At 44.2% G+C, this 12,969-nt stretch overlaps 1 protein-coding gene across 1 annotated transcript in view; it reads right to left on the bottom strand.

Annotated features, from left to right (window-relative positions):
- The window catches only part of ADAMTS18 (ADAM metallopeptidase with thrombospondin type 1 motif 18), a 172,629-nt gene extending 160,150 nt beyond the window's left edge, over window positions 1-12,479 (bottom strand). The window contains exons 1-2 of the mRNA XM_044269301.1: window positions 12,443-12,479; window positions 4,944-5,005 (exon numbers count right to left, since the gene is read on the bottom strand). Of these exons, the coding sequence (XP_044125236.1) occupies window positions 4,944-5,005; window positions 12,443-12,479 (99 nt within the window). The remainder of the gene's footprint in view (window positions 1-4,943; window positions 5,006-12,442) is intronic.
- Window positions 12,480-12,969: the final 490 nt, after the last annotated feature.

Genomic DNA, 12,969 nt, shown 5'->3' with positions numbered 1-12,969 from the left:
TACTGTTAGATCAGATAAATAAATAAATAAAAAGGAATTTAAAACACCCAAAAAAAGTCTGTAATTTTCTCACTTCACCACACAACAGCAAATACTTTTTTGTGCCACTAATACAAACCAAAAAGGGCTTTAGAAGATATAACTGCACCGCTGAACGGCAAATAATATATTTTTTTTGCCACTAATACACACCAAAAAGGGCTGTAATTTTCTCACTTCACCACACAACGGCTAATAAGCCCTCTTTTCCCCCAATAATACAAGCCAAGGGCAAATAAAACATAGAAATATTTCCTTGTAATAAACCCTTTTAATGGCTGTATCAAACAGGGCTGGCTGGCTGCTGATTGGCTGCATTCATGGCATTGTGGGTGACCCCTCGTTCTCAGAGTTCCTTGCTCCATGTCCTAATATGTGCAGCTGCCATTTTAGGAAAAAATTTGATTCGTTACCAGGAATCATGAGGATTCGGATTCGGTGGGAATTTAATTTCTCCTAAAATTTGGATCAAATTCCACTTCGTCAACTTGGAGTCGCTCATCTCGACAGCTGAGTTGCAGTACCCCAGCTAGTGGACAGAGCTGTCTGCTTCCAGCTCCATGCACTTGGGGGTACCTGGAGGTACCAGGTGTTGGATCCACACCAATCTAATATTGATGAGCCATCATAAGGATAAATCATCAGTATCTAGAGCTCAGACAACCCCTTTAAGTATATACACCTTCCCTTATGTACTGTGCATTGAAGCACTTTACTTCTGTTCGGTACAACTTTTATAGCTGTCTTCAGACATCCGAAACTTGGCATTTTTTTATAGACTTCATTTAGTTGCCAGGGAAGAGATTTGCCCACGTCAGTGCAATGACTTGAGAGCTTCTTCCACATAAAAAGGGAGTCATGTGCTTGTTGGTAGATAAGAAAGTGAATGACAACTTGGGACAGTGATGCCCAACCCTGCTAATATGAGGGTATCCTTGGACAATTTTTCTACTTACCTGCTCCAATTCCTACTCCTCCAAAAAAAAGATGTTGCCATTTGCCATCTCTACTGTAAAAGTGACATGTTGCTGCTGCTATGTTTTGAGAAACCCTGATTTGGTTCTGAAGAACCCTTGAGTTTCATTTAAACACTTTCTCACAAGAGGAATGTAATGGAGCTCACACAACCTCCCTGCCAGCATGCCTCTCCTCCTGCAACCCTAGGGCGCGCGCACTCCCTCTGGCTCTTAAAGGGCAGCATACATCCTAAACCTTACCAGCCAATGCCTGAGATACTTCAGACACCTTCCCTAGCTGGTGAGTAATAATGTCTGCCCATGTGCTGACTTATGCCTGGTTACCAGTATTGACCCTCTGCTACCTGACCTGACCTGTGTCTGATACCCATATTGATCCTACACAGCCTGCCCTGACCTTGAACCTGTTACCATATTGCAAGTACTATGCCAGCCCTGACCTCAGCCTGTCTCTGAATAAAATTCTGCCTGACCCCTCAGTGCCTCGTACTAGTATCTCTGACATGTGCGGGGCAACTGTCAACCACACAGGGACTACTCCAGGAGGTACTGGTCTGATGGTTACCCAGCAAAGAAGTTTAGATCCCTGTATAGGGGTTAACAAGTGAAAACCAGGGGACTGCCAGGATAACGCCTCTAGGTTTAGCCCAAAGTAAAACCTGTTTGACATAGTGGTTCCACACCTACTGTCTTAACAGCTGAAAAGGTAATACCCCCTAGTCTATACAATAGTGAGACACTGAAGGCTGCCATATTGAACTCATCAGATACCACCTTGAAATCTGGCAACAGTGGAAGAATCTAGAACAACCACAAAAACTACGACCCAAATTTCATGCAAGCAAACAAATAATTAGAACATTGTGAAAGGACTATCTCCCTGCCTGAGTCTTGAAATTAGTCCGTGTCCCTCCCCCACCCTCGCTGCTAACGTCGTCTTCATGTGGTTTGGTTTTGTAGACCAGGAGGCTTCAGCCGCATCTTTCTGTCAGATTTCTCCCCATGGAACATACTTTGTTAATAGAATGTGATCAAAAGCATACTGCTGTCAATTAGAAAAGTGAGATTTGCCTTAACAGATGTTACACATTCTTCTCTTCTGCTTATGTATCCTTTATAAACACAGCCATATGTCTGTCATGATGCGGGGACGGCACTAAGGTCAGGCATTGCATTGCATTGCAATTATACATCCCGGCTGCTGCTCCCGGTAGGGAAATGTGTACTTGAACACCTGCCTGATCGTGTTCCATACATTTACAATGGAACTAATTTGTAACAAATTGTTTGATCACTGGAAACATGATAGCATATACTGTGCTTGTGATAGTTATCGCTGCTTGTATTAAAACAGTCATGTACAGATCATGCCCCCTTAAAGGGAGTCTGTCACCAGCATTTCACTTTTTTAACCCTTCCCACAGCTCCCTAGCATGCTTACAGCTAATCAAAACGTTACCTCTGGCTTCAATCCTGCTGTTATGAATCCATCAAAAACGATCTTTATAAGATATGCAAATGAGGGCTCGCAAGTGCCCAGGGGCGGCGTTACCCTCTTAGGTGCCCTGCTTGCCCAGCCTTTTCATTGCGTCCCCCCGCCCCTTCCTACCCTCCGCCCGCCCATCCTTTCCCTCTGACCGCCTTTCTCATAGCTTGTTATTCTGCCGATATCCCGCGCCTGCGCACTCATTCCTTTGGCCGGCGTATGCGCGCTGCGATGCCCATTCCTTGTACGGCATCAGAGTTATTAATGCGCATGCGCCGATGGACCGCCTCCTTTGTTGAGTTTTCGCGTCGTTAGCGGGCGCATGCGCAATAGTTACTGTGTTGCCGTACAAGGAATGGGCACCGCAGTGCGCTTGCGCCGGCCGACGGACGGAGTGCGCAGGCGCGGGATATCGGCGGAATAACAAGCTATGAGAAAGGCGGTCAGAGGGAAAGGATGGGCGGGCGGAGGGTAGGAAGGGGCGGGGGGGACGCAATGAAAAGGCTGGGCAAGCAGGGCACCTAAGAGAGTAACGCCGCCCCTGGGCACTTGCGAGCCCTCATTTGCATATATTATAAAGATCGTTTTGGATGGATTTATAACAGCAGGATTGAAGCCAGAGGTAACGTTTTGATTAACTGTAAGCATGCTAGGGAGCTGTGGGAAGGGTTAAAAAAGTGAAATGCTGGTGACAGACTCCCTTTAAAGGGAATCCATCTTCAGAAACACCAGCCAAACTACAGTAATAGTATAAAGGGCGCATTCTGTGCAATGAATAGAGAGGGCGAGTCGCTTGGAGAAGATCCCCAGCTGGCCTATGTGTAGTACTCCAGACCTGGGGGGTACTACTATTGTAACTAAAATGGTTTGTATTGCAAATGAAATGTAACGTAATGTCATGCAATACACTTTACAATACACCAGCAGATGGGGTACGGTTGGCAGTGTTTGGCAACAGGAAAGGGACTTACCATTCCATTCCTCCACTCTTAGTAAGGGTGGGTGATCCGACTTCCTGCCAAGGATGGGGAAGAGCTAGTTAGATGAGTTTGGAGGTGGAGAGTGAGGAGTTAGGGAGCATTCAATACATCTCCCGCTCAGGCCATGTGGACCGCAGAAGCAGCTCATAAGGAGGACAACATTGCCTCAGGAAAACTGCGGGGTCCTAGGCCATGGAAGATTTGTAAACTACTGCATATTTGTGTCAGCAGAGTGATCAAGCTATCAAGATGATGCTGCAACATGGTAAGTAGAGATGGCCTTGCGGGTTCGTGGTTTTGCGGCGAACTTTGCACGTTCGAGATTCGCTGAACATGCGAACATATGGCGATGTCTGCCAGCGCCATTTTTTTTTGCATTGCACCGAATTTTGACCCATGACACATCCATCAGGTAGGACAGGACAGCCAATTGAGACGTTTCAGCACATGGACATACCCCCACCCTGTCACAGAACCCGATCTGGCCGCCATTTTACATTTTGTGTTTTGCCAGTGTAGGGAGAGGTTGTTTTGTGTAGCAGGGACAGGCTGATAGGGACACCAAACGCTAGTTAATAGGGCCACAAAAGTCCTTTTAAGAACTGGTATAGGTGTGCTAACGATAGGTGTGATATTCTGAGGGGTGTGATATACCTATAATATACTTTCTTTGGAACAACTAATTGCAACAGGTGTGATATGCCTGTTGCCCCCACATTTTTAAGAGTTTTTCCTTAGACACATAAAAATGGCCCCTGATTAAAATACATATTTTTTGTGGGAATTTTTGCCAATGATCCCCCTCTGGTATGTCACTGTCCATGTTGTGGGACTATTTGTGCACTTCTAGTAAGTATTTGGTGGCTGCAAATATGACCCAAAGGTTTTTCAGGTTCGCCTGCCGTTAAAGTTAAAGGGGCCTGCTGCGAATGCGCGGTTCCCGAATATTTGATTGCAAACGCGCGTTTGCATTCGCGAAACGTCCTGGCCGATGTTCGTCCATCACTAGTGGTAAGTATCATCAACACAGTTCAGGAAAGGTATAGCTAGAAGTCTGCATCATACAGTGGACACCTACAGCCACAAGTGACAGAGCAAAGGCGTAGGGAAAGGAATCCAGAGAGAGACAGCATCAGTTAGCAAATGTCTGAGTGTCATCTTCTGCCACATTGCTATCCATCACACACCATTATCTGGGAGGAGAGAATTGTACTTTGTTCGAACTACTGCCGGGTGTGATGCTATTTGTTTTTGCCTGGTTCCTTTATCATCAACATCACAACAACATCTCACCAGGGCCACTATCACTCCCATCCTCTGCATCGGTTCCTTGGGGGCTCGCTGCATATGTAGACTGATTTACAAGCAATGGTCCAGTTTTTTTTTCCCTCTGGAGGAGAGGTAATTTGTATGCTCTATTGCAGGAATGGATTTCCTTGAAATGCTTTTGTTTGATCCTACTGAGATTGAGATGCAAGTCTTGAAGGAACTAGCAAACATCGATGAATTAGAATTTAGAGGTACTAAAAATAAGGATAGGTATGCAATAATTTCAAAAACATTACATTTGCTTTGGACCATCATCAATGAATAGAGACAGCCTGGGCATATAGGAACATTACAATGTTTCTGATGTTCCTCACGTTGGTTAAGAAGAACATAAAGGAATTAAGTAATGTCATAGCCAGACCCTTTTTTCTGATATTTGCAGACTCTATACTGACAGGGAATGTCCCACAGGATTGGCGCATGGCATATGTGGTGCCAATATTCAAAAAGGGGCCAAAAACAGACCCTGGAAACTATAGGCCGGTAAGTTTAACATCTGTTGTGGGTAAACTGTTTGAAGGTTTTCTGAGAGATGCTATATTAGAGCATCTCAACAGAAATAAGCAAATAACGCCATATCAGCATGGCTTCGTGAGGGATCGGTCATGTCAGACTAATTTAATCAGTTTCTATGAGGAGGTAAGTTCTAGACTTGACAGCGGCGAATCAATGGATGTCGTATATCTGGACTTCTCCAAAACATTTGACACTGTACCACATAAAAGGTTAGTATATAAAATGAGAATGCTCGGACTGGGAGAAAACATCTGTATGCGGGTAAGTAACTGGCTGAGTGATAGAAAACAGAGGGTGGTTATTAATGGTACACACTCAGATTGGGTCACTGTCACTAGTGGGGTACCTCAGGGGTCAGTATTGGGCCATATTCTCTTCAATATATTTATTAATGATCTTGTAGAAGGCTTGCATAGTAAAGTATCAATTTTCGCAGATGACACTAAACTGTGTAAAGTAATTTACACTGATGAGGACAGTATACTACTACAGAGGGATCTGGATAGACTGGAGGCTTGGGCAGATAAGTGGCAGATGGGGTTTAACACTGATAAATGTAAAGTTATGCACATGGGAAGGAATAATGCAAGTCAACCGTACATACTAAATGGTAAAACACTCGGTAACACTGACATGGAAAAGGATCTAGGAATTTTAATAAACAGCAAACTAAGCTGCAAAAACCAGTGTCAGGCAGCTGCTGCCAAGGCCAACAAGATAATGGGTTGCATCAGAAGGGGCATAGATTCCCGTGAAAAGAACATAGTCCTACCACTTTACAAGTCACTAGTCAGACCACACATGGAGTACTGTGTACAGTTCTGGGCTCCTGTAAACAAGGCAGACATAGCAGAGCTGGAGAAGGTCCAGAGGAGGCAACTAAAGTAATAACTGGAATGGGGCAACTACAGTACCCTGAAAGATTATCAAAATTAGAGTTATTCACTTTAGAAAAAAGACGACTGAGGGGAGATCTAATTAATATGTATAAATATATCAAGGGTCAGTACAGAGATCTATCCCATCATCTATTTATCCCCAGGACTGTGACTGTGACGAGGGGACATCCTCTGCGTCTGGAGGAAAGAAGGTTTGTACACAAACATAGAAAAGGATTCTTTACGGTAAGAGCAGTGAGAATATGGAACTCTCTGCCTGAGGAGGTGGTGATGGTGAGTACAATAAAGGAATTCAAGAGGGCCATGGATGTATTTCTGGAGCTTAATAATATTACAGGCTATAGCTACTAGAGAGGGGTCTTCCTCTGGATCAACTTGCTGGATAACAGGCCGAACTGGATGGACAAATGTCTTTTTTCGGCCTTATGTACTATGTTACTATGTTACTATATCTGGTACTTTTATAAAGAAATTGATTGTACTCTATCACAATAAAGAATCCTTAAAATATTCTTGGTTGACCAAATTGTGAAAAATATTTTACAAACAAAAACAAAAGGTACACTTGCAAAGCTATCTACAGACTTCAGGGTCAAAGATAAAGTATAGGTAAATTTAAGTTATTTTATGAAGCAACTGAGAAGCTGAAAAAAAAGCTCTGACCAAGCTGAGAAAAAGAGCTCTGTGAAGAACATCAATACGTGAAGTAAACCTGGCAATACAGGGACTTTGGTGTCCCTCAAGTTGGGCAAAAACAGCATCAAGGAAACAAAATGCAAGGATTTTGAGGAAGGAGGCTATATTGTATTTGGACCAAAAATATGTGTGTAGGCCATTGCAACAAAGGTTTAGATGGAGTAGATTCTTATTCTTCTTGAAGAAAATATGGTGTTTTCCAAAGCTCCTCAATGACTGACCCTACTTTAAATCTGGTAGCATTTCAGATCCTTGGCACTCAAGTTTTAGTGTACAACGATAACAGTTGTTTTTTATTTAGAAACTGATTGTACCCTATTGCATTACAGTTTGTCAGCAAACACAACTGTGGGATAAGCCACACGTGGTAAATAAAAGACCAGCGATTCGAGCTTGGCTCTGTAGCTACGCCAACAATCCCAGTTCCATTATCATAACTTCAGCAACTCTTCAGAAAGTTGTGTCTGCTCCAAGCTAAATTAAAATGTGCTTCAAATGAGAGAACTGGGCTTTGATGCAAATTATAATGAATTGTTCATGCAGTAGCTAAAAAATAAACTATTTTATAGCAATTCCAATTTCTTTTGTCATATACCATAATTTAAAAATCCACAAAACATCTACAAAATCAGTGATTTCTACCCAATGGAAAAGCCTGTGGTGGAGGATTCAGCCACAAAAATTAATGTTAGACTTACTGTACTCACGCTCAATAATACGCATGGTAAACACATAGATACAAGACGGGATTAAAAGGGTTGATGCAGGTAACTATTTTAAGCGGACCTCTACGAGCCCTAATGGTTCTCATTTCCTCAGTATTTATACATATATAGCAATTATAATAATCTTCTTTTTCTTAAATTATCGAAGTTGCATCTCCATACACTGACATGCAGCTGAGAGGCGGTTCTGTAGTAATCTGAATAAGCAGTGGGTTGAGCCTCTCAAGAAACGGCAGATGGATTTCAGACTACCTGGTTGGCCCCACTTGCAGGTCAGCCTTGAGTGATGAGGGGATGGGGCCTCACTACACACTACGCTCCTGCACTTGCATATAAACACACATTGGTAAGTGTTCCTGTCAGGCTGCGCAGCTATGATGTCATATAGTAGGCAGGATCACATCATTACCACCTATTGTAGAGCAGTGTAGTGAGGCCTCACCCCCTCACCACTCTAGTCAGCTCTGCAAACGGAGGCAACCAGTCCTACTCACAATCAAAGACAGGTTGTTTGCAGGCATTTTATATCATTCCTGGAAAACCCCTTTAAAGAGCACTCAACAGCAAGATCAAACCTATTAAACCAGGAAAAATGATACCTGTCTTGTGAGAACTGGCTGTGGAATTCCTGAGAAAAAAATAGTTGTAGCCAGCACTGGGACACTGAGGTGCACCGATGATCTAGGCTCCACCACTCAGTGCACTAATGGCCTCATTCTTGGGAACGTTGCAACCAATTTTCACAAGGTGTAATTTTAAAGGGGTTATCCGACACTAACAAATGCTCTTCCATATGCCGGACCCCTCACACTGATTCCACTTACCTGGCTCACTGCGCCGCTCCTTGTCCCCGCGCTACGGCTGATGCTTCTCCCCGAGCGCAGATAAAAACATCTGTTGTCGGGGGAGGGAGGGTGCAGCCAATGTGTCACGGAAGGTGTACAGGAAACAAGACAACACAAAATGAATATACGACTCACTGGATCCAAAACTAAGGAACAAAAAGGGAGACCCCTGCATCAGACCTGGCACTCTCCCTGACTGCTCAGCCTATGCGAAAATCCCAATGGTAGATGATCGCATATCCTCGTACCTCGACTGTATAACACCTGAACACCCTATAATAGTGAGGGGACACGACCACCGGCTCCCTACACTAGATACGGAGGGAGTCAGGGTCACCTGGGATCCAGCAAACAGAAAACCACAAATGAATGCACAACACTTATCTTGTAGAAGACTGGGAAGTAGAATCAGCATGCACACACACTCCAGGAAGAAATATAAACCGCACACTGATGCACTATGGGGAGGAATTTAAAGGGATGCAATCAGTACAACTACATGACAGCTGAGAGAGGCTAACGAGATGAGGAACTGAAAGCAAAACAAAGGAAGCTCAAGAAGGAGGTTCTGAAAGGCATCTGTCAGAGCTTCTCAGATGTCTGGTGGTGACACAATGGCAGGCGGTGACGGGGACGAGGCCTACCTAGCATCGTGGGTGACGCTAGAGAGGCTTGTTCCGTCACCATCTCCCATTCGTTTCCCCCCCTTCCCCCCCGACACCGGATGTTTTTATCTGCCGGAGCGGCGGTGGTACGGGGACCAGGAGCGGTGCGGGGAGCCAGATAAGTAGAATCCGTGTGAGGGGCTCGGCATATGGGGGAGCATTTGTTACTGTCGGATAACACCTTTTACCAGCGGGGTCAACCCCACCAGGCAGAGATTGACACTGCTGGTGGGTGCTTTTTAAGTACAATTCTTTAAAGCTGGACATCCACTTAAATAAGATGATGAAGGGCTTCTTCCACATTTCATGACACCGGTGACCACCATGCATGCAGATGTTACTTGCTCACCAATTATAGTTTCACCCCTGCCACAGTTGCCAATAAGCTCGAGAAAAGGGTGGAAGGAAGGGGTGTCATTTTGGGCAGATTTACCCTAGCAGAAGATTTATGGGTGCTTCATGGGCATATATACCTGTTTAGTTTCCTCTAGGCCTAGACCAGGGGTAGGCAACCTTCGGCACTCCAGCTGTTGTGAAACTACAACTCCCAGTATGCATACTTGCTCTGACCTTCTCAGAACTCTCAAAGAAACGAATGGAGCATGCTGGGAATTGAAGTTTCACAACAGCTAGAGTGCCGAAGATTGCTGATCCCTGGCCTAGACTGTAGAATCTGAGCATAGACTGTGAAGCACCAGCATCTATCCACAAATCCCAGTCTTAAGATTGACCACAAGTTAGACCATTTACAGTATATCTAAATGCATAGCAGTATAAGGTAAAGGTCTATTCACACTTTGGTAATTACCAGAGTATACCTCCAACAGATGCTTTTGATGTATGCCACTGTATCCATAGCCTCATATACCATTGAAAAAATGCATACCAATGTATTACATCCTGACGGAGACTAAAAGGACACTTTTTTGGTCTCCTTCGGGGTGAATGTGGGCCTAAATAACTGACATATGCGGTAAGAGTTTGCCCGCCATGTACGAGAAACAGACACTGCAGGTGCCACATGGTTTCAGCCATCGATGGTGGATGCATCCATGTCTATAGCAACATCCTCTGATCTATTATATGGCCTGGGCCATGAATCTATGAAGAATGTAAATGAAGCTCTGCAAACGACAGCGACACAGGGTCCAGGAATCAAAAAGGTGAGCAACTTCATATTCAAGTCTCCAGATTACGCAAAGGTTAAAGGCCATCTGTCAGCAGATTTGCACCTATGACACTGGCTGACCTGTTACATGTGTGCTTGGCAACTGAAGGCATCTGTGTTGGTCCCATGTTCCTATGTGCCCGCATTACTGAGAAAATTATGTTTTATTATATGCAAATGAGCCTCTGGGAGCAACGGGGGCGTCACCATTACACCTAGAGGCTCTGCTCTCTCTACATCTGCCGCGCTCTCTGCAGTTTGATTGACAGGGCCAGGCAGTGAAAACATCATAACGCCTGGCCCTGACAATCAAAGTGGGGAGGGCACGGCAACTGCAGAGAGAGCTGAGCCTCTAGGTGTAATGGTAACGCCCCTATTGCTTCTAGAGGCTCATTTGTATATATTAAAACATTACTTTTCTCAGCAATGCGGGCACATATGAACATGGGGTCAACACAGATGCCTTCAGCTGCCAAGCACACATGTAACAGGCCAGCTAGTGTCATAGGTACAAAACTGCTGACAGATGCCCTTTAAGTGACAGGGCACAAAGATTAATTCTCAAACTTTTTCAACTGGCGCCTCAACAAAAAGACCATAGAGATCCGGGCTGAGCTTCACCAGTGACTGATGTATATGCCAAAATTGTCACTTGCCAAACTAGACTGGTGCTTCTTTTCCGCAGAACTGGAGGTGGGGAAAGTACAGGGATGGACTGTCTGCCAAAATGCTACCCCCTTGCAGTCATTTAAGTGCTCCGTTACATCATGGATGGTACACCCCGAGTTCAAAAAATTTTAGGGCTGCTATACAGACAATGAAACTGGTGGTCAAGAGACCCTGTCCATCTTCAGACCATCTTTGTGCCACCAGCACGTTGTCTTGATGTGGGATGTTAGTTCTTTCATCTGATGCACACAATATAATGGCTGCTAATATAAGAAACGTCACCTGTAATAAGAGGTGGAGGAGGCATCCGAAATGGAGCTTCAGATTCTCAAAGCTTCAATATTTAGGTTTACTTAGAAATCAGATCACTGAACAACTATTTCTTCTACGGTTAAATTGTAGTAAGTTCATAGCAGTTCTAAGGTATTGCTGACTAGTGGATTTAATACTAGGCTTGTACTTTGCAAGTCCCCCCTCTGTTTGCAAGCTGGAAGAATGCAAAGCTACATATCGCCACCTACTGGCAAGGTTGCAACTGCAAGTTTTTGTTTTGTTTTTGTTTTATCAACTACTAATCCATAAACCTTGCCATGTACAATCCAGGGATTAAAAACATACTCACTTATATCATACACATAATGATACACACTATTTTGTTCTTGTGCACTGAACAAATATGTTCTATTTTCCCAATATAAGACAAATTAGAACATGTTTTCAGTCTTTAATAATAGTTTCTATTCGCTGACAGCAAGCAGGGACGAAACGTATAATCTAAAGCCTATTAGAAAGTTGCATAACTATGGTGATTAAAAAGGTCTTCTGCTTAGAACACGTTATTCCCAACGACATATAGATTGGTGGGGGTCCCCCAGGATCACAAGAATGGGGGTCTCATGTTTCCCATTTGAAGAGGCAGATGGTCGAGCATGCACATCACTGCTTCATTCACTACCAGGAATAGCTGAGCGCTGTGCCCCACTATCTCCTCTGGTCCAGTAGTAGGGAATAGAGCAGTAGTGCACATGCTTGACCTGCAAATCTATTTGTATGGGGGCATGGGACCCCTGTTTTCATGACTGGTTGGAGTAATACCCCCACCGAGCTAACAGTTATCCCCCATCCAGTGGAAGGTGAGATGAAGCTGGTGAGTCAATAACCTTCATTGCGATTCGCTACAGCATGGCGTTACACTGTGAAGATAAGAGATGAGCGAAGTACTGGAAAATTAGATTTGGCTGCTTCGCCGAATTCTACAAAAAATTAGCTTCTTGATGAATTACTTCGTCACAAAGCGCATTTCTTTGTAAGTAGTGGGTGCAATGACAGGGAGCGGCGATTGCGCCTGTCACTGTATCTCGGATGCCGCAATCATACATGATCGCGGCATCTGATCGTAAAAACACAGTGTAAAATTAACAGAACAATAAAAAAAAAATCATACTTACCTCCTCCATTCGCTTGTGACGGGCCGTCCACCGCCATCTTGATTGAAGATCTGGCATGAAGCCCGAGATGACATCATCACTCTGGCCGGCATGGTGACATCATATGTCACCGTGCACGGGATTTTGTGCGAGATCTTCAATCAAGATGGTGGCGGCCAGCACGTCGCAAGCGAATGGAGGAGGCAAGTATGATTTTCTTAGTCTTTTACACTATTTCAGGTAAAATCGATTCGCTACTATGAAGCACGAGGAAATTCAGCTTTGCGACGAATCGAATTTATCCTGAAATTTGTATCGAATTCCGCTTTGCCGGGTTCGATTCGCCCATGACTAGTGAAGATACAATGCGCAATGTTTAGTGTGATTGCTGATGCTGCAAATACACGTGAGCTACTTACAGTGCCTTGCAAAAGTATTCACCCCCTTGACTTTTTTCGTATTTCGTTACATTACAGCCTTAAGTTCAATGTTTTGTTAATCTGAATTTTATGCGATGGATCAGAACACAATAGTCTAAGTTGGTGAAG

This window comes from Bufo gargarizans, chromosome 10 (genome assembly GCF_014858855.1).
Source record: "Bufo gargarizans isolate SCDJY-AF-19 chromosome 10, ASM1485885v1, whole genome shotgun sequence".
Lineage (NCBI taxonomy): Eukaryota > Metazoa > Chordata > Amphibia > Anura > Bufonidae > Bufo > Bufo gargarizans.
Note: the sequence above shows the minus strand (reverse complement) of the source record. Positions and strands in the feature narration are given on the sequence as shown.